Below are 22,342 nucleotides of genomic sequence, written 5' to 3' on the forward strand. Positions count from 1 at the left end.
TTATTGTTCAATTTTGCTAGAAAAATAAGTGTAAAAGACCATACTATGTATTAGTTTAGTTATAAAAGTATGTTGCAGTACATAATTTAAAACCAATGATGTTTCTAGTACTATTTTCATCTAATTGTAGAAGAACAAAAGAAGCGTTGTAACTCATACAGCTTGACAATGAAGCCTCACTATATATTTGACATTCGAGAGCAAATACTTCAAGAGAATGCGTGGAATGTTGTTTCATTCTTTATAAATGATTACACATTTAGAGTATTAAAATCATGACTGGTACTCAGGCGCAATGTTTACATATACTCGCATGTATCACGCCTGTACAACACGGCACTACTACTCGCTAGTGGGTAGCTGGCGTAGCATCGTAATGATGCCCTGACAAACTTATTTAAAGTCCGAGAACCGAAGTTCCTACAATTAGTTTTATTTTCCAGCTAGCCAGATTAAAAGTTTATATTTAAGATATAATAATTTTTACTTTCTACATATGAATTCATTTAAGTACCATCATTACAATTTCAACTAACTGAAGTGGATGTGATTGCAACTTCCAAAAGCCAACACCACACGTAGTATAACATGCAGTATTGGCTTTAAAAATTAATTTATTATTTTGCAAAATTATTTTTCTGTGGCATATCTATGGAATTCCAGAACCCATGCAGAACCTTACATAAACTTCATTTTTGATACAAGACACTTAAAATCCTTAAAAAAATATTCGTCTTAAAGTTTTAATATATTCTGGAACATTGTTTTGTTGTTTTGAATTAGGCACAAAGCTACGCAATGGGCTATCTGTGCTCTGCCCACTACGGATATCGAAACCCGGTTTTTAGCGTTGTAAGTCCACAGATATACTGCTAAGCCACTGGGGTGGCCAAATGTTTGTTTTGAATTTCGCGCAAAGCTACTCGAGGGCTATCTGCGCTAGCCGTCCCTAATTTGGCAGTGTAAGACTAAAGGGAAGGCAGTTAGTCATCACCACCCACCGCCAACTCTTGGGTTCCTCTTTTACCAAAGGATAGTGGGATTGGTCGTCACATTATAACGCCCCCACAGCTGAAAGGTCGAGTGTGTTTGGTGCGACGGGGATTCGAACCCGCGACCCTATTAAATAAAATAGGAATTCGAATTATTAGTAGAAGTAATCTCCGAAAGAGAAATAACGTGGTATCTTTTTCTAGGAGAAGATTTCCTTAACTTTCAAAAGAATAAATTTCAGCAACGAAATATCTTAAAACGAAAATAAATTTTATAACGAACGGGTTTGTTTTATCAAGTCTTCAAAATTTCCAAATACTTTTTTGTTATTTGCACCCGGTTTCTCTAAATTACTTTCCCTAAAATCTTAATTTTTTTCACTTCACATCGTAACTACGTTGACAAGTAATTTGTAATCTTCTTAAAGTATTTATTTAAGCTCTACCTCGAAATTAACCATAATCTTTTTAGGCCACCTGCTACAAGTTTATAAAAACGTAGTATGGAGGTTATGTTAACAAGATGTGAGAGAGAAGGAAAATTCGCCATATTCTCATTGTAGGATAGTTTTTGAGTACTCAAACATATTCCTTTGGGTAATTAGTAAAGGTCTACAAAATATATGTGTTGTTTGTAGGAAAGTCATCTCGCTCCTGTACTGTATAAATGTAAGGAACTCTTCACAATTTTAGTTGAAAATTACGCTAAACAGTATGAAATGAGATATTTCCAAACAACTTGCAGTTACTCTTGTTTAATATTTGAAATTGGATATGCAACTTTATATCCTAGAAGTGTACACTACTAAAAGTAGGGTAAGGTGTTATAACAGGAAGTTGTGGATACTTTCTGTAGACTCAGCTTTTCTGAAGGATTCCAGGATTTGAGGATGGCGAACTCCACACTTTCCAGTTTCTGGATGCAAGAAATTATGGTAACCGGTATCCCCCCCCATTGTTACTCATTAACAATTATTTCCATATTAAGGAAGTCATCTGCCCTACAATTCAGTTCAACTAGGCTCGAAGTGATTTAGTGCCAGAACTGGTTTTCCCTATAATTAACCAAATTTAGGGGTAATTCTCAGATGCAATTACAATGGAAGAGGTTCAATACTTGTCTTTACATTTAGGCAAATCGCCTCTACTGAATTAAACAAAGATAATTTAAGATTTAAGATAAACAAAACAAAATTATGCTTCAATTACATCACAACGTGACTGAACACTTACGGTAGTAATTTGGAGTTATCCCTTAAGCCATTTATTATTTTACAGATCTGAAACGTTAACATTTTTCTTCTGGCATAATAGGTTTGTTAGTGAATAAAAGCAATTTGAGCAAGGCAACTAAGTTATGCAGTAACACTGCACAGATAGAATCTATATTCAGCTCTTTGAAGTCAAGGTTTAAGAAATGGAGAGTGAATATATGCAGAGATTTCCCAAACATTGATGTTAAACATACGTATTACAGCTAGATAAATTATCTGTAGTATTAAAAACAAGAATATTTCATAATCTGGTAAAGTCGTTAATTCAAGTTTAGGATCAGTTCGTATGTGTTAGTTAAACTAACATTCTTTGTAATGTATTAGAAGTGCAGGGTTTTGTAATCTTCCCTGGTGTAGATTCAGCATTTACCTTTCGTAGAAAATGACTAATGTATAATACCTATTTTGGCTGGTATATTGGAAGTAGTGAATGACTATTAGTAAGGAGTTTATACAAAAAACATAAAATTAGGAAGTTCTCTGTCATCATGATATACACCTGTGTAAATTGCTGTCTGTGTCCGATATAAATCAGAGACTAACGTACGATTTTATATACTTTTATTCCACCAACACCTAGAATTTAGGAAGTAGATTACTTACATTTTATAAGTTTACCATTTATACAATCTTATGTTGAAAGCGACGCCTACAACTCTTTAGATGTGAAGAATCATAGTATGAGAAAATGGATAGCTTAACGACACTTATGTAGCCTTTAAGTTATAGTTTTGATTACTCAACTGAGAATTGTTACATAAACAATGTTTAAACGAAATAACTGAAAATAAATCTTAAAGGTAATTTAAGAACATTAAAAAATCAGTTTTTGATCATGTTCAATTAAAAATGTCAACCATAAAGAACACTTATTTAAAAAGAATTATTGTTGGATGATCGAATACAGAAGTTTCTGCAAATATGCAACTATGGACCTTTGTTTTATCAGAATTCCTAGTACTTGAATTTGTTAGTTCAACCAGCAAAGTTAACAAACAACAACAACAGTTAAGTATGGTTAGTGCTCCAACTCGAAACACCGAACAATTAAACTGAAACGTGAACAAGTTAATACGAATATAAAAAAATAGTCACAATTTAGAAGAAACTTCCTTCGTCCACGTAAAAGTTTGTTTTTTTTATAATAAAAAGTACTTGTACAAATAAGACACTAAGACAGCTGGTTAAAACCAATAATACGAAAGTGATTTTTTTTTTTTTCACAGAACTATGAGAAAGACGATTTCGAGAGTGGCTACTGACTGCCAAGCTTAATTATTAGAATAACGAAATTAATTTTAACGGTAGGAAATAAAAAATAAATAGCAGGCCAATTCAACAAACTGAGAGATAGTTTGTTAAGAAACTAATATTCGAAACGAGTTTGTGCTAACGCTGCACAAAGTTCTTATTTTTGTTCAAAATGTAAAAAGAAATAAAATGTAATGTATATAAAAACGTGCATGTAAATAAAGATAATTGATTATGGTTTGTCATCTGACTGGGGCCTGCAACAATTCACAGAAGAATTACTATTGGCTGCAAGTGTAACTAACAAATCACGGTATAAGTTTACCACCATTTGGAATACCGCCATCTTCATGACAACCTGAAATTATAAATACTCTTATTACTATTAATTGCAAACCGTGCTGGTACTGACATGAAAACCAAAGCGTAAGAAATACCTTAATTTATTCTTAATTTCAAATACGAATTTTTAATAAAGACAAATAAGATGAGCTAATTCTTGCCTTAAATATTGGGTAAAAGTAACCAAACTGGTTACTTGGACTTAAGCTAAACTAATCAACCTAGTTAATGAAACACTGGTTTAAGTAAACAAGATGCGTACCTAGAGTAGTACCTATTAAGTAATACAAGGGTTTGCAATTCTTTGACAATGGGAAACAAACAGAAGATTTTATGTGAACTTTTCTATTAGACTTAGCTAGCATTCTATTTCCAATATACTGTAATGAGAGTGTACAAGAATACCATCTGTTTTAAGCGAGTCAACTGTTAGGAAAAGTGGACAGAACTTGAAATAATGCTAGCATTTACTTATGTAGAATGAAAACTAGTAGTGCGACAATAAGACAAGAGCCCTCTACTGATAAAGTATTAAGAAATTTTTCATGTTTACTTTATTTCCCGCAATTTATTTTTCAGCTACTGCACAATGTAAAAAAAAAAAAAAAAAAAAAACTTGTTCTAGTGTTATGAAAATTAAGTTAAATAACGTTTTAGGAGTCCAGTTTAAAGTTAACCGAATTTAATATCGAATAACTTTACCTGAATTAACTCCTTCGAGTATGACGATAGGCGCGTGCTTGTCTCGACATACAGCCAAGTGTTGTTGACCATTCATCTCAAACGTATGAACGAAACTACCTCCATACATTGGTATTGTTAACCACATGTGAAAGTTCTCTGTGAATAAGATTTGAGGAATGACCCAAGTATTGTATACAAAGCCGTGATCAACTTAGTTTAAAATTTATCTTATTGTTATAAGCATTCGAATACCGATAACACGTTACGATCTTATGTTGGTTCACACCTACTGATACAGTAGGTTTTTTTTTTTTAACAGTTTTTCTGTTAAAAAGAAATAAACTACTTACCCACCAAGTGGTAAACAATCAAATTACATTGTTCATGGTTTTCCATGGTAGTTGGTCCGTCAAGAACAACCAGGAAAACATCTGGCACACACCCAAATGTAAACACTGTCAAGTGTTTCACGAGATGCATCTGAAGTACTTGCCAAAGCTTAAATTCTTCATAATCATTGGTTTTGAAAACCTGTAGAAAAATAGTCACTGAAAACAAAAACTAGAGATTTAGTTTTATGAAAGGATAAGAAACTTTACGACAATGGATTGTGGAGAATGTCAGTAAGAACACTTACCAATATTCCTCCACTGCTTAAGTCGGCATTATTTTGTCCGCAGACCAGATAATGATGAAACGAGCGTTTGAAATAAGAACAGAAGTCTATAGTAGTACAAGATATCCACTGTTTGGAGACGAGTAGTCCGTTGTTCAGGACTAGAACTTCTACTCCATTCTCACCACTGACCACCAAATATGTGATGTTTTTATCGTTGAAGGATAAGAGACTTTTAACTCCTGGAAGGTTAACGCTATAGTTTTAGTTAACATTTTTTTCGGAAGCAAAGATTCAATTTTATTTTATTCTGTTTGGGGTAAATGTGGTACTTACAAGTAGAGAAGAAAACTCTGAATCCAATACATGACTTTAAAATAGAATATATACATTAAGCGAAGATACTTTATCATAGATTTTACACAGAAAAGTAATTCGAAACAATTCTACATTGAAAGTTGTAATCTTGTTCGATTTGTCAGAGACTAGAGTTTAGTAGAACTCATAATACAAAGTACACTTAAATTTCTATACGACTGTTTGTATTACAGTTATCGATTATACAAATTGGAAATTGTTTACAATAAAAACAATTCATTAAACTTGTAATAAAAACAAAAAAGGTAACAATAAAACTACGTCACTGCTTTAATAACAATTTATATAGATTTAATTCTTAGGTCGTTCAACTCCAGGTTAAACAAATATTTTCGGTTGCGTGTGAAAGAAAAAAGCTTTAGTCTAACGGTTTTAAAAGGATGTACTTTTGTTACCTAGAAAAGCAGTTGGGTTAAGACTGAATAATATAAAAGGAACATGAAGTTAAGATATTACACAAAAATATTTTGCCTTAGTAGAAGATACAATAACATTATTATGAAAGATGCTCTACCCCCCCCCCACAAATAGTAATCGTGCACCCTACATTTCCCTATAGTTGTAGTTATAATTATAATTTTTTTTTGACTAAATCTGGCCTCCTTTTGGGTCACACTCCCAAAATTGTGGGGACTGCGAAGACAAGTAGTTACGTGCCCGAGACTCCTGCTTCTCCACGGCGCCTCGCTTCCTCAAAGAGAACATCATAGAAACCAACGGTCCCATCTTTCCGAAGGACCACCATATAAGGATGTCCATCTTCCTCAATAACTAACGCTTCTTGGACGTACTGATTAAGAACCGACAGGAACTCAAGTGTCATGGTATCCCTTCGTAGCCTGAAGACAGCGATGGTTCCGTCATCTGCCAAAGAGAAAAGTGTAAAGGAACTTCATAAAGCACCTTCTACCGAATTTGACAGTCAGTAAAAGTTATAAAATATGAATGACACAAACATACTGAACGAATTTTATCCAACTTTGGATTTTGTCAGGAGTTTATAGCAAATGACAGTTAATTCTATTTTAATGAGTATGCTTTATGTTAAAGATTTCTCTTCCGTAACTTCCCATCGCCTACATTGTTAAACTAGTAGAGGGATCTGTGGTTACTTATGACACCCGTAGTTAAAAGTGCTAAGCGTGGTCAGTGATATCAGTCTGAAGCCTACAACTATGTGCTGGTAGTCAAAAACAAGCATGTGAGATGTTGGATATGCGAATCTTGTACTTAACCTGTTAGGTAGAACAATTATACTTACGAGTTTGGTATTCACTTAGAGAGGTAGTGGTCACGGATATCAAGTACTCTCTGTCTAGCTGTTTTGATACATACCACAGAAGCGACTCGTCGTGGACTAGCTCTGTTGGATAAAGAAATTTCGATAATTAACTTGTGTTTAAGCCTCAAGAGCAAGTCCACCCCCTATAAAACCATTTATTGTTAAAGTTCATTCAGTTGTCTCAAATTCGAGGAGTAAAGATATTTTGGGTTACTGATATTTAGTTACATAAAAAATAAGAACTTTTACCGAGTAAATGCATGGATAAAATACTATAATATTACTGTGCTGTTATAGAAGTGGTTTGTGATACCTTTGATCAACTCGCCTCAACCAGTTCGTTCGTATACAATTGACTTACTGAATTCAACCAATGTACTGTCCGGTCGGTAGGAATACACGGCCGTTCTTAACCGATATTCTTCATCGTAAATCCAAGCTACTACTATCAGAAAGTTTCCCATGTTGAAAGACTGCAGTCTAGTTCCCCTATGTTGAAATTGTGTGTCCATCACCCAATAGTCTAAAGTTGTGAAACACTCTACAAATAAAGCACATATAGTTCAAATGTGAAAGTCTAAGGTATTTTGTTATAAGAAGAAAGCTAACATGTAAATACCACAGGTTGGCGAATTTCAAACTTTGAAAAGATGTTTTGTTCTTAACAACGGTTTCCCCCCCCCCATAACTCTGCTACAAAGATTATGAAAAATTGTAAAATTGTTTAAAAATGAGGAAAAACTATTTCGTTTACCACAATGAAACATGTTTGGGTTATTGAACAATCAATAAAACTCGTGTCACGATTTGTCTGAGGAAATCTATAGTTAGTGGCTGTCAATACTAAAGATAAAAAGGTGACTTATGTAAACCTAAACAAAGAATTTCTGAAAAATCTCTACATAATAGAGAAAACGGATACAACTTTCAGATTCAGCGTACAGGAACTACTACAGAACATGCAAACAAATTAATACAATAAAATCATTATAGGCATGTTTTACTTAATATAATATTAAGAAATAAATCAAGTAATGAAAATACTTTATCAATAACCACGTTATAACCTGGACTTATAGAAGTTAATGAATTACTTTCGCGGTTGAACGTTTGTACTAATATATAATTATTGATGAGGAGCAAGTTAAGTATACATTTACACAAAGGGCTGTTGTATCAGTAAAGGAATTAATCCTACAAGTAAAAGCCCATCTTTCAACCTCATTGCGCATCTACTGGATGGATGGAGATATATGGCATGGAAGACGACCACCAATAAACTAGATTGACCAAGTGAATGAAACAAGTTGGATAATGTGTGTAGTAAAGTGAAGCTAGGAAGAAAAACGTTTTCCATAAAATAAATATTCCTGAATCGAGCATCACGAACCCTTAAGAAAAGGGTAAGATAAAAAACATCAATTTAACTTCGTAGAGGTGTCGGAACACCTAAGATAACCCCCAGTTTTACACACAAATTTTATATATCTTATTAATTTATGGGGAGCACGCACCTCGATTGAACTGCACTTTAGTAGCTCCTTGTACATCGTTTCTCATTCCAGAAATCTGTATACCCTGTTAAGCAACTCCTCCCCTCACTTTGTAACTACTTTCTATAAATCACTGTACTAGACCAAGTTCCTGAAGGTAGTGTGCCTTTCCCATTCTTTAAACGGTTACGTCACTTGTGACTAAAACTGAATTTAGACATTTTCCTACTTCTTGGTGTTCGAAATTAGATATCACGAAAACTAATCATACACAAGGAAAATTATGCCTTTGACAGGACATTCAGTGGCAAGAACGACATGCACGTTAGAAACACACGTGGTAGGGCATCAGCCTAAAACTTTAAAATTTAAAAACACTGTACACCTGACTATAGAAAAGTTACATTCGAACCAAACTAATATTTTATCTTCAGTCTTAGTTTTAAGATTAGGAGACTATCACACCTCCCAGTCTCACTGTTAATTCTAGAAGTATACCTGCCAGATGCTGCAGGTATTCTATCAGCCTCTCATTTTCGTAGGTTTTATCCGATATTTCTTTAGCCTTCCTGCTGATCTTCTCGAGCCACGCGACTTCGTATCCGAATTGAACTGGACTGACGAATATAAACTCTTTTTCGATATCTTGTTCAGTGTCCAACAGGACTGCTTCCGAGGTTAGTAATGTCAAGTTAATACTATTTATTAAACCTGAAAAGATAAATTACTCGCTCAATAAAAACCACTATTGAAGTTGTCGCTAGTTAGTATCATAAAACATACAATTCGAAAATTAAATATTTGCAGAGGTTTATTGGGTACGATTTAGGTAGCTAGTTTAGAAATGTTAGACACATTCAGCGTAGACAAGTAACTAAAGTGATGTTGGAGGCTTTGTAATAAAATTCAAGATAAAGTACAAGGTATCCGAATAATTAACCAGTTAATCATTAGTTTATAAGCGGTATCTTTAGACTGTTGGAAAATTACGTATGTTGTATTGAAGTTAAACATACTGGGGTTGGTCGATTTTAATTTGTCGTTTGTTAACTTTGAACTTCTGATTGAAGAAAGCGGCCTGTAGCGGTCAGATATCACGTCCAACCACAAATGAATAATTAATATTGAAACTATTATTAGGAATCATCGACCCATAAGTTGCATATTTACGTTTAATATTTTCTGCTGTAAACTAAATAACATTTCTATCAGTCCAAGGAGATGAAGGCGAGTTTTAAGTCCATAAACTTAAATAGTGAAGCACAGTTGGATATATTAAATGCCTCGGATGATCGTATGTAATAAGGAGTTGTATCACAATAATACAGAAAAAGTATATAAAAAAAAAATGACTAATATAGCGATAAGGACTCCAGAGAACACGAAGAAACTAGTCGATGTATGTTTAAGCTATAGCGAGCTGACGCTAAACTCTGAAAAGAATGGTGCATGCTTATATTAACGTATATTATATATACACGTTATATTAACGAAGCCTGTAATGAATTGACGCTACCAAGGTCAATGGAAGCTAGCGTTTGTTTGTTTGTGAATTTCGCACAAAGCTACTCGAGGGCTATCTGCGCTAGCCGTTTCTAATTTAGCAGTGTACGACTAGAGTGAAGGCAGCTCGTCATCACCACCCACCACAAACTCTTGGGCTACTCTTTTACCAACGAATAGTGGGATTGACCGTCACATTATAACGTCCCCACGGCTGAAAGGTGCGACCGGGTTCGAACCTGCGACCCTCGGATTACGAGTCGAACATCTTAACACACTTGGCCATGCCGGGCCAGGGGAGAATAGATACAAGAGGAGAGTCACCTACTCTCGTTGGGACAAGTGAGTGATGGAGGTTGTTTTTGTCTTCAATCGTTACACGCGACTAAGACCGAATTAGCCAATTAAGTATTAGAACTACTTAGAGGTAGTGGTGCTTACTAGTGTAGTTAATGGCTCGTGAGTTTTCCAAGGAAGATTCAAATAAAAATACGTAGCCATCGAAAAGTCAACTTTCCCGTATCAGTGAAGATTTATCTTCAGGTTCAAGCAAGTCTCAATACTTCAGAATGTCCATTGTTGCAAGAGGACACTTATTTCTCGCCTAAACTCGTTATAAATATTTTATGTATTTCTTCGTAACCACCAGGTATCATACTAAGTAATATAGAGTTAAATGTTAGTCCACCTGGCTATGCAGGGCCTACATCCAGTAGTTGCGTCTACGTTAGTATGTGGTAAATGAATGGAATTAATAAAAACTAAAACTTACGGTGATTAATCTTATTAGAAGAAAGTTTTACCACTAAAAGTAATTCACTAATTAGTTAAACATTATCATCAGTACACACACGAGATATTACTGTAACGTTGTTAAAAAGAAGTTACGTTCAATTTTACGCAAGTTGTAGACCTACCTTGATAAACGTGTAGCGAAATTTCTCGCTAGTGGTACTTGTTTCAGTGATGAACAAAAACACGTAATTCACCAGTAATTGTAAAGTATGATGTAATAAGTAATATACACATAGGAAAATAGCTTCTTTTATCCCCTTACTTCATGCATTAAAACATATCACTACATAAACAGTCGTTTCGTACTTAAAAGGCAAAAGCAGATCAAAGATGTTTTTCCGAGCTTACTTGTTTGTGGATTGTAAACGTTTACTGTTTATCTTTAGTTCGTATGAGATCTGGTAATGTTAATCGGATATGAAAACTAAGTTTTGTTACTAGTTCCGGTTTGGGTGAAGTTATTCACTCAGCCAAGTAACAAAATGAGGGTAAATCCGAGAACTACAGATATGAAGTATTGTCATTAACATATGGATAGCTGCGTAAAATAACATGTTAAGGTGTGCATTTTAAGGCTATTATATAATACACGGTTTCTAATATTGGCATCGTGACGGTAGGAAATTATGGGTGGGTGTGGTTAAAATATTGTAATAAGTATAGGATGCGAGAATAAGGGGCGGTCTGGTACATGAGCAGAGTTTGTTTCCGTGAGAGATCACTAGGAGTTGTAGTATTAATTTAGAATTCAGAGCTTTTTTTCCGGAATATTTTTGGAGTAGTTAGGATTAACAAAAAACGATTCCAATTTCTTTTGAGCGGGTATTGAAATCATCGGGTTCACTGCACATTTTACGCAATCTAGTGAAGAGAGATTTTGGAATATTCTTTCCTATAATTTTTATATTATAGAATTAATATTATAACCTATAACTTAATTATATATTCATGGATTATATACTTAAGTCTGGTGATACAAGTCATTTTATATAATATAGTTTGTTACCATAATATAAATTATTGCACAGATTCAGTTAGTTGGACCGTTTAACGTTATGTCAGTAGGTTTACCTTCAGATACTGGAAACAAAATATTTCGAGTTAAAAGATGCAACTTTACATTTACCGAAAAGTGTCCTTTAACATAGAAAGGATAAAGGTTAATATAAATAATTGTAAGCAATTTTCTCAGGACACTGAATTTAATGGTTTCATGAACGCCACATTTGTAGAGTCCGATATAGCCGGATGGAATTGATATTAAGATAATATGCAAACATGCTAATTAATTTTAAGTTTGCAGACTGTCTATAAATTTTGGATCAGTTTTGTAGATAGCGCCACTAAGTCTTATGTCAAGTAAGAAATTACATACCTTTCAAGTTTCCGTTAACTCTGAAACAGTCTTTGAAGTGAAAGGTAAATGTTTTCGAAGTATCCGATGAAAAGGGAACTTCGTTTTGTTTTGCAGTAGAGACATTTGCAAGAAATGTAACTGTACCCTGTGAATAAGTACACTATGTTGGTTAAGTTATAATTGTTGATTTGTTCGTGTACACAGTTTTGTTTCAAGTAATATAACAACAAAACAAAATATAAAATATTTATTAAGTTTCCTTAAGTACTTCAAAAATTAAGTTTTTCTTCCGTAGTGAAGAAGTACTTGACATTCGTAATTTACAGAAATACCTAATTTGAGACAGACAGGCACGTTAATATTAAAGAAAAAAAAAGTTAAAACGGGGTTATAAAACAATCATAAAATTAAATTTTACCACAAAATTCATCTTATAACGTTCACTTAAAAATGTGATTAAACAACTGTTTGCAACTAAGTAAATACGTTGAGGGAATTCATGTACTAAGTTCAATATGGTTAATGTCTATATTAGTTTGATTTGTTCGTGAATATACGTCACGCACAAAAGTAATACTGGGATTTGGTATGCATCAAGTTTAAATACAAAATTATTTTAAGAAAGGGTTGAGATTTTACAATTTTAAGATTACTGAATAAGATCTACATTTAATGGAATCTAAATCGAAAAGCTAAACCATTTAACTAGCTTGAGTACCCGTGATTAATGAAAGGCTATCTTTGGGCGTGAAAAGTTGTTTCTTATATTTGTATATAAAAATATGATGCTATCTGCATGTTCATACGCACTGTACATGGATCTTAAACCAAAATAAGTATGAAGGTTCATTAGGTCCATGCGAAGACAGTTTTTATAGATTCCATTAAGTGTTTAACCTATACCTACTATGTTAAAAATATTTAATTGAAAAATACAAGTAAATAGAATACCGCTCGTACGTTTCAAATATTTGTAATTCAAATGATAAATCACTAAAATATTAAAGTCCAATGTGTTTAACAACAGTTTTCACGCTTACCTTAGTTACAAGATTGAGAGGTGTTGGTTCTTTATCCTGTAACCAAGTGTTAGTACATTCATTTATTAACGAGACGCCATTAACCGTTTGGGAAACTTTCACCTCTGACCTCACGACCACAGACTGGAACTTCAAGTCTTGGCGAGTCCTTTCTTTAATTACATGTAAAACACGTAACTTTATGACACAAGTTATTTCCTGTCATGAACTATTGAATCATGCAAAGCTTAAAACTGAGAAACCGCCAAGTCTAGAATCGTTAGCAGACCTTCCTTAACAGGTTTTTAATGGATACTCTGTGAACCTCTTAAAAAGAGGATTACTTTCTTATGACCCAAATATTTTAAAATTAGGTCGAAAGAATATTTACATTAAAGTGGTTCAAGTATACGTTTAAAACCAAAGCAACTTTTAAAATATTGAAAATATAACCTCTTGATTAAGGTAGAATTTTTGGAAACTACCAATATTGTGAACGTACCATTAGGGAGTATGGTGTCTGAAAGCTTGATGGAATTCAATTTTCCATAAAGTACAATTTCCGATATTAAAGCGAAGTGTTTGAATGTTTTTTTATCTGAAAAAAACAAGGAAATTAATGTTAGACCAGGGGTTCCCAAAATTTTTATACCTGCGGAGCTTCACGCAAGAAAAATTCCGAAACCTTTATAAAAAACACTTAAAACAGAAACAATCGGCCACTAACTAGCACCAGATAGTTTACTTCAAGCATCTAAAATATAAATATTACAATATCAATATTTAAAAAAAATTACTTGTTCAAAAATTTCTGCTTGCAAAATTTACATTAGTAAAACGTACAGTGTCCTTATTTATCAGTGGCTCGAATGGGGTTGCTTTTATTCAAAGTAGTTCAATATTTGGAGTTATGGATGTTGCCTGTAAGCGCCAATCTTCAATATTTAGCCTGTTTCAAAATTTGATACTTGTAGCTGTGTCAAGTGAATATGTTTGCTCAAAAGATTTGTTGAAAAACGTAAACTTTTCGAAGCTCTGTTACTTATTGCAGGGTATTCCATGGCCATTTCAATCCAAATTTTTGTAATTTCTTCCTGCTGAAATTTCGTTTTTAGGGTGTAATCAGTTGAAATTTCTATAAGCTGTTCTTTCTTTTGAAAAGGCAAATCGTTGGTACTTGCAGAGTTAAAGGGATTTTGAATTCACAGTAATTTCTATTTCTAAATGAGGGAAATACTCCGCAGTAGTTATACACAAATTATATATGTGCTGAGAAAAACTTTTGCATCTTCATTTCAGGAAATTTCATTCATAAGTAAAAAACCAGAGATTTTCGAAGCAGTCAAATTCTTCCATTAGTATACACTCACCCCAAAGTTTTAGCTAATGTTGTAGCGTTTCCATTTTACTCCGAGCTTTGAAGTACGTTACCTTGGTACCCGGCATTATAGCATTCACTTCATTTAGATGGGCAAATACGCCCGAAAGTTAAGCTACTTTATGTATCCAGTATTTGTCCTTTAATTTGTATGCAAGTTCAAAATGGCATTCAGATGAAAAGAAATCCATCTTCCTCACGCAGTTCGTAAAATCGAGCAAGCACTTTTTCCCGAGAAACCCATTTAACTTAATATGAAGCAGTAAATGTTTATGGAAATTTCCCACATTGTTACAGAGTAAACTAAAGATCCTCGCATTGAGTGATTTTGATTTCACAAAATTAACTATTTTTACGACATCATCCAATACTTCAAGTCTTCTGGCATTCGTTTCATTTCAAGTGCATGACGATGAAGACAGCAGTGAATACTCCCGATGTCCGGTTTTGTTTATTTTATGCGTGCCACTGCGCCTGAAAATTTCCAATGATAGCTGCAGCTCCATTAGTGCAAATACTTGAGCAAAGCTGTCACTGAATCTCATGTTTTTCCATAAATAAATCGAGCAATTTAAATATTTCTTCGCCTGTTGTTTGAGTAGGTAAAGGTTTGCAATTTAGCATTTCTTCTAAACTAGCTTCGTGAATATAATGAACAAATACAAGCAAAATCCTATAACCTACATCTTTTGATTCATCGTCTGAGGCGAAAAAGTTACTCCTTTTATTCGCCTCAACTCCGTTAAGCTATTTGCCGATATATCCTTGATTCTTCGAGAATCCGATTCGTCAGAAAGGGGCAGAGTTAATGTTTAAGAAATTTCTCATTAATCACACAGTAAACCTTTTGCGCATGGTTCTATCAAATCTTTTGCAGCTGTATGATGTTCACCTGCATTTGCAATACGGCAAGTAACAGGATATGAATAAATAAGAGCACTTTTGTTCTCATAGACAAACGAACGATATGTACTTTTCCTTGTATTTACCTGCAAACACTTATTTATGAAATACTCTGAAGTTAGATTTTTTAATTGGGAGTGTTCGGTTTCTAGATGTCGTTTTAACTTTGCTGGATGCAAACTACTGTTACTCAACACTGTTCCACATTCAATACACAACCCACTAGATCTATCTTTATTACCTATCCATGTACAACCATATTCAGTAAAACTTTCATCATACTTTCTTTTCTTCTTGTTTCAATATTTCTTGCATCATCCGGGGTTGAAGTGCTTGCACACGACGATAACGCGGATGAATTCGTGTTAGGCCTAGGTCTAAGAAGATTTTTACTCTATCAAATCTATTACTGATATTCAGCCACTTACCCATTATAAGGGTGACAACTAATTATTAATTTGTCTAAAAAGTATTCTTATATCTTTGAACTTCCAAAGATATAAGAACACAAAACAGCTTCTTAATGAAAACCCCTTCAAGCATTTGCGTTTTATCATCATGCAACGACTAGCTGACCTAAAGATTAGTGTAACCATAACGAAGTCAGAAATAACTAATAACGCTAGAATATATTTTACCAATGGAATAGGGCAATCTATTGTTTTTACAATTTTTTACAGACATTATAAGTCTAATAACAAAATTTTAAGTCAGATCTGATGGCCGTCTAAATTTCGAACAAAATGAAACACGATGTCATACAGGTCATTGGTACAAAGTTTGTCTAATTAAAATTTCAACGAATCTCACCTAACTTATCAATTATAGTTGCCGTAAATATAGTTGTATTTCATATAAATATACTTTGATGCAATTACATGCAGTATCAATTTCAATTTCAATGTTTCACATTTGGATAACTAAGCTATGACGTCGTGTTTCATTTCGTTCAAGATTTAGCCATTAATGCAGATCTGGCCTTTTTAAAAAAACACAAAAGCAGTTGGCATCACTGCTCAGGGTTGATAGTTGTTTCATACGAAAATTACAAGGCTGTCTTGCATCTCCAATGACGCATGCGATCTTGATATGCCAAATCTATCAACCAGTGATGCTACTGTCGAAGTTAGTTGAGAATGGATTAACACTTTCTCCTGTGCTGAATAAAAAAAACTGTCTGGCGTTAGGCAGAATATTAAAAGGCAATACACGATAAACGTTATATTAAAAAGATTTTACTTCTTCTACAGCACATTTTAATTCAGTTTTATAAAAACAAATTAACATTGTAAATTTCCTCCCAGAGCCACAAATAACTATGGCGGAGCCCAAGGACTCCGCGGAGGATAGTTTGAAACATGATTTAAACTTTGAAAAATTAAGAATTTAAATTAATGTCTGATGTTATATTTTTTCATACATAGAGGCTATGATGATTTAAAGGAGAGGGCCCTTAAATTTAAAGTCACTATAACAGGGTCCGATTAAGGTGTCTTTAATAAAATAAGAATACTACTAAAGCAAATATACGAAAAAAGGTTAATAGTGTGAAAGTTACTTTTTTAAAAGTAAAATTACGTTTTAAATGTTAGAAACTTAGATTTAACTTTCATCAAAACTTTAATGCTAGACTTCTACAATCAGAAATAACTATTTCTTTAAAACGTGTGGTTTAACAAACGAATTTGATAAATAGTAGGAAGAGGAAAGGGAACTTTTTGGGAAGAGACAGGAATGTGAACTTGAGTGGAAGTTAGCGATTTGCGAATTATTTTGAAATACTCCTGTGACGTATTTATATTAATCTTGAAACAATGTTTCTGAATGACATATCGAGATCCAGAAATTGAAGGAATATTTCAATATAAATATCGTTCTCCAAGAAAAATAGTTCAGTTTTAGAAATCTAAAAAGTTTAATAATCGGTTTAAAATGCAGCCCATTGACAAACATTGAAGTGTGTTTTCTTTAAAACACTGATCAACCAAAACTGCTTTCGGAGTAAAGAATATAAGAAATTGAAGTCATTTAAAAATTAACAAAGATGCCTTTTATTAGGTCAACACAAAATTTGACTTCGATGTTTGTGGTAAGAATGGTACAGATAGCTTACTGTGTAGTTTTGTGCTATTAAACAAAATGTACACTTACCGCGTATCAATGCATCTTTACCCACGTACACAGCATCAGTGGCCAACTGTAGGATATACACGTCGCTCACAGTGTCCCCCACTTCAAGGTTTCCTGCTACCTCTATATCCCCATACAACACGACGTTGTCGAGAAATTTCTTTGACGAGAGATACTTAAAAGATAAATAGTTAGAAAAATGTAGCCATTTTAACTGAGAATATACAAAAGAAAACGTTCAGTGGTAATGGAAATTCCAACATCAACGAAAGAAAAAGCTAACACTATTTGAAAAAAGTTTCATGTTGGCACTAGATATGACAACGAGGGCTCATCAGGCCGGCTATATATACAGGAGCCACTTAGATTTCATGAATAGCAAATTGTGATATGAATTGTAATTATTAGTTTATTTTATGCGCTTACAAACCAGGATCAGGTAGAATTATGTTCTCCTACTTAACGGAAGACGATTAAATATCTATCTTCAGAGAATAGAAATCCATAGCAGTTATTTTAGTTTGAAGTTATTTGGGGACAAATAACCGCAGCTGTTCAGAATATTACTTTCACTTCGCTGATTTGTTAAAAAGCTGAGAGCCTTAATTGTGAAGAGGTGAGAGATAATGATGGAGAAGGAAACGGATAAACAGTGAAAATTTAATTAATTATAAACAAGGGAGGAAAAAGGGCGAAAAAAACAGCTGATATGGGTCGTGTGGTTATTGAAGGCGGGATGGGTTCTGTAGATACAGTGCCTAGAAATGGACGCGCTTCAGATGGGGAACGCGAGGTAAAACACCTAATTTCACTAACTACGCTATTACTTGTATAATATCGTTAAGTGAATTGAAGACATTGAATTAATAGTATAGTATACAACCCAAATCAGTAAAGGAACTGTTTGGTATGGTGTCGCCGGTCTCCACAAGGAGGAGCTAGTGCTTTTGAACGCAATACTTACAGTTAGTTATTTTGATTCATATTTAATAACAGTAGAGTAACGATTACTTTACGTTAAACAGGCGATGTAGTGAAAACAGTTTAGTAATGTTTTTTTAAAAAGATTTTGATCCAGTTACCTGATGAGAGGCAAATATGTCAACAACGTCGTTTATAAAGTGTGCGAAGTTCTCGCCATTCACGAGTTCTAGTTTTAAGTTACCCTGAACAATCATTTCCCGAATTAAGGAGTTTTCCGAAACGTCTCGGATTTTGGTGCAGTCTTGAGATATTAAAAAGGACGAAAATATCTCTAATGGGATATCGTTTATATCATGTTGTAGAAATAAGGTTTCAACGTCAACTTCTGACAAGAATATCAGATCATCATTCACTGTAGTGGGTTTATCCGTCTTCATTACACCATATGCCAAGTCCGCAAGTTTTATTTTTCCTATAAACACTTCTCCGTCAAAGTTCTTACATGAAACGTCCTCTTGAAAAGTATAGAAGCCTGAAAATGGAGTAATTTGGTAAAGTGTTAATGTTTTAGTTAACTAGAAGATGTTTAACTAGAAGATGTTTAACTAAGACATTCCTATATAGAAATAAATACCAACCTGTGATGTTTTGAGGTAAAGTAATCAGCAAGATGTTCCACTTATTGTCTTCACTAAACAATTCTTTCAAGTTAATCGTAAGATAAGATATTCTAGCAGCCTTAATGTTTCCTTGAATTAAAGCCTCACGATGAAAAACGGTTAGTCCTTTCACTGTGTTCACTTCATTCACAAACACCACATCTTCAACAAGTTCCTGCAGATTTACACCTTTGATAAGCTGGCTGTTTACATTATTACATACAAGCGTGTCACGGAAGAATATGACGTGGTCAATTCTAGAAGATGATGTCAGTTTAACGACCAGTTCGTCCACTATATGTAAACGGACTCCAGATATTCCGAAAGAGGTGTTAACATCTCCAAAACTAACAACTGTAAAATAAATATTTCAAGACAGATTTAGCTTTTATTAAAATAAATTACATTCTAAACGAAATGTCGTAGCCGTTTAAGATGCACAAAAGTGTTTAAAGTAGGAACGATTTTAGGGTCCTTTTAGGGGGTGCATTCGGAAGTGTTTTGAACAAAACTATACCATTTGCAAGTTACTGAAATAACTACAACGTACAACCGCACTTTAGACTTTACATTGAATAGTTGTCCCTTTCGTAAATAGTAGTTTCACTGAAAAGAAATTCTACATTACGATAAGCCTTAATCGTTAAAGTTTGTTTACTTTACATTCACCCCGTCCTCTAAACACTATTAAACCCAAGATATACTTTTGTACGGCATAAACCATTCAACGTGTAACATCTAACAAATCTTACCATAATGTTCGTTATCGAAGTGTGGAAGAGGAATTTAAAAAAAATATATTGTTAATTTAAAACATTGGCATCCCAATACCTCCTTTACTTAATATGTGGACAGATAAGGCACCCACCTGGGCTATATTCGAGGTAAATAGGCACACTGATGTTTTGAGGCAAGTAGAGAGACATCCTATTATCAACCAAGTGTTGAAAGTCTACGTTGTTCACAGTTCCACCTACATAGAAACTGGTGAAAAAGTTGTTACCAAATATAACATACTGACGCCATGTTTCCTCTTCGGATAATCTTATCCCACTACTAATCAGCCGGCCGAATGAGTCATGAAATTTACCTGACAAAGACAAAACGTCACCTTGAACGTTTAAGGTGTTTGTATAAAGAGTGGTAATTGTCTTTTGAGCACCAATTTCTTGAGCAACGTTCTTAATGACAAATGCATTAATGTCTACTCCATCGATGTAGCCATGAACCACAAGAAAATCAGTTACATGTACATCACTAATGGGTTTTAATTTAAAAAGAGACAGAATATCTTGTCCGACATTATCGACGACTGGACATTTTAGATTACTGAAGTTAACTGGAACACGAAAAATCTTGTTCCCTAAGAAGAAAAAATACATTTGTTATAAAGAACCGAAACAGAACTTAAGACAAGTATTCGAAAATCAAATATAATATTCAACTTGTTAAAAAAAGTTAATTGTATATACAAGACTAGATGTTACAAAAACTTCTATAGTAGCCTTCCAAGTCTACTTGATTTATTAAAAAGTGGGTGTAATGCAGGACTATTCAATGTGTAATTTTTGTTAATGAAAATTTAAAATTGTAGATTGATTTAAGATTTATTCTGAAAATCAAAGTAGTATTTTCTTGAAAGCTTAGATTTTCAGTTATGTAGATTCCCTCCTCCCCACTTTCTTTAGAACAAGTTTAATGTATTAACCATACGCAACAGTTATCTCAGTGAAACGTTAACCCAGGCTTACTGTGTTGTTCCTATACTATTATTGATAAACAAATAAAATGAGGTTGAATTATGGATGTGTGAACTAAGGACGTGCCCTTCCATTTGTCGGTTGGGGGCGTTGAAGTTCGAAACTCCCTTATATTTGATACGTTAATTACTATATTGTTCAACAATAAGTAAAGGTCAATGAAATTGAACAAATACGTCTACATAAAGTTAACTTATAAGATAGCGCTCATACCTGTGATATCCTGCGTCGAATGTACGTTCATGTAATCCGACAGATGAACTCCTCTTATTTGTTCCTGAATAACCTCTACCTTTTTGATATTCAGTTGGGTGAAAGTCTTTCGTGATAAAATAACTATCTCATCCTCGTGAGAGATGCTATTTTGATGAAGAAATTGAACATCTACTTCGTTAATTCTCCCATGAACTTCCAAGTTGTTGATAATCACGCCAAGTTTTCCAAGATTTTGCCTAGTAAGTTCATTCACTTGTCGTTCTAACCAAGATATATCAACACCATCCGTTTCCTGGTACACGTGTATATCACGGTTCACAAGTAAACCTTGATTAAATGTGATTGTATTTTGCAAGTAGTCCGATCCCCTCAAGGAAGCCACGTCATATGGAAGCCTCACGTGGTCAACGTAACCAGTTACGTTGACACTGGTCATAACAGTCTGTAGAAATTCTTTTTTGGCCGAAATAGTTTGTTCCATAGAAGACAACAACAAATCTCGGGGTAAAGCAATGCCGTCTATTTCTCGTGCTACTAACTCCTCATCAATTATAAAGTTCTCTTTAAAGATTTTATGACCTGGAACTATGGTAGGCGTATCTACTCTGGCTAAGTCTTCGATCAACGAAGATAACAACATATTGTTTATTTTACCAGACAAAGTTATGTCGTTGGTTTTAACATACTGTGAAGAAATACGTAAAAATTCTAGTGTCTGTTTACCCGAAGTTAAGAGAGTTGATTTCGAAAGTTGAGTGACGTTAACGCCATCTATGCTGTTACCACTGATAGAATTAACTATAATTTTTGAGAACGTTTTGTGGGTAGTTATCCTAGTATTTCCCTGAAGGGAGACGATATTGGTCGGAGGAACGGCGTTGATACGATTTACTGAAACTATGGACTCAGCCTGAAACGGCGACAAAAATTCTAGGGTTCCTGCAAGAAAACCGGGATGAATTTAAAAAGAAAAACTTCTTGCGCCTTTTAGACAAGCATGTTCGAAAGTAGGCGATATATCTATCACATTTATTTTGAACACACAGTTTTAATCTAAGTTTTGAAAATCAGACTAGTTATAAACAACGAATGCACGGTACAATGATTTGATGGGCCTCTGTGGCCAGAGTTGTCTTATCAATTGATAAAAGCACCAGTTAGGGCTTTATAGAACGTTTGTAAAATAAGATAGCCAGTTCCTAACAGGCGTATTTTAATTTCTTCGTGGCTTTTATTGTGAATATTTTAGTATTATTGCAATATGGTGTTTTTCTTGCGACATTGAAGTATGGTAGACAGACATAGGCATTACTTATTGGTCCCTTTCTCCAATGTTTCGGACTTTTGAATGTACAAGAAAAACGAGTAAACACGTGGTAAACCACT

General features: G+C 34.0%; 1 protein-coding gene across 1 annotated transcript in view; it reads right to left on the reverse strand.

Moving 5' to 3' along the window:
• Positions 1-2,810: 2,810 nt before the first annotated feature.
• LOC143252407 (uncharacterized) overlaps positions 2,811-22,342 on the reverse strand; it is a 37,175-nt gene continuing 17,643 nt past the window's right edge. The window contains exons 14-29 of the mRNA XM_076504487.1: positions 20,954-21,895; positions 19,849-20,343; positions 18,960-19,334; positions 18,480-18,853; positions 17,419-17,572; positions 13,489-13,584; positions 13,008-13,159; positions 11,986-12,112; positions 8,811-9,023; positions 7,181-7,360; positions 6,799-6,900; positions 6,195-6,401; positions 5,181-5,401; positions 4,894-5,074; positions 4,562-4,699; positions 2,811-3,875 (exon numbers count right to left, since the gene is read on the reverse strand). Coding sequence (XP_076360602.1) covers positions 3,826-3,875; positions 4,562-4,699; positions 4,894-5,074; positions 5,181-5,401; positions 6,195-6,401; positions 6,799-6,900; positions 7,181-7,360; positions 8,811-9,023; positions 11,986-12,112; positions 13,008-13,159; positions 13,489-13,584; positions 17,419-17,572; positions 18,480-18,853; positions 18,960-19,334; positions 19,849-20,343; positions 20,954-21,895 — 4,007 coding nt within the window. The 3' untranslated portion in view covers positions 2,811-3,825. The remainder of the gene's footprint in view (positions 3,876-4,561; positions 4,700-4,893; positions 5,075-5,180; positions 5,402-6,194; positions 6,402-6,798; positions 6,901-7,180; positions 7,361-8,810; positions 9,024-11,985; positions 12,113-13,007; positions 13,160-13,488; positions 13,585-17,418; positions 17,573-18,479; positions 18,854-18,959; positions 19,335-19,848; positions 20,344-20,953; positions 21,896-22,342) is intronic.

The sequence above is a fragment of the Tachypleus tridentatus genome, chromosome 6, assembly GCF_004210375.1.
Source record: "Tachypleus tridentatus isolate NWPU-2018 chromosome 6, ASM421037v1, whole genome shotgun sequence".
Lineage (NCBI taxonomy): Eukaryota > Metazoa > Arthropoda > Merostomata > Xiphosura > Limulidae > Tachypleus > Tachypleus tridentatus.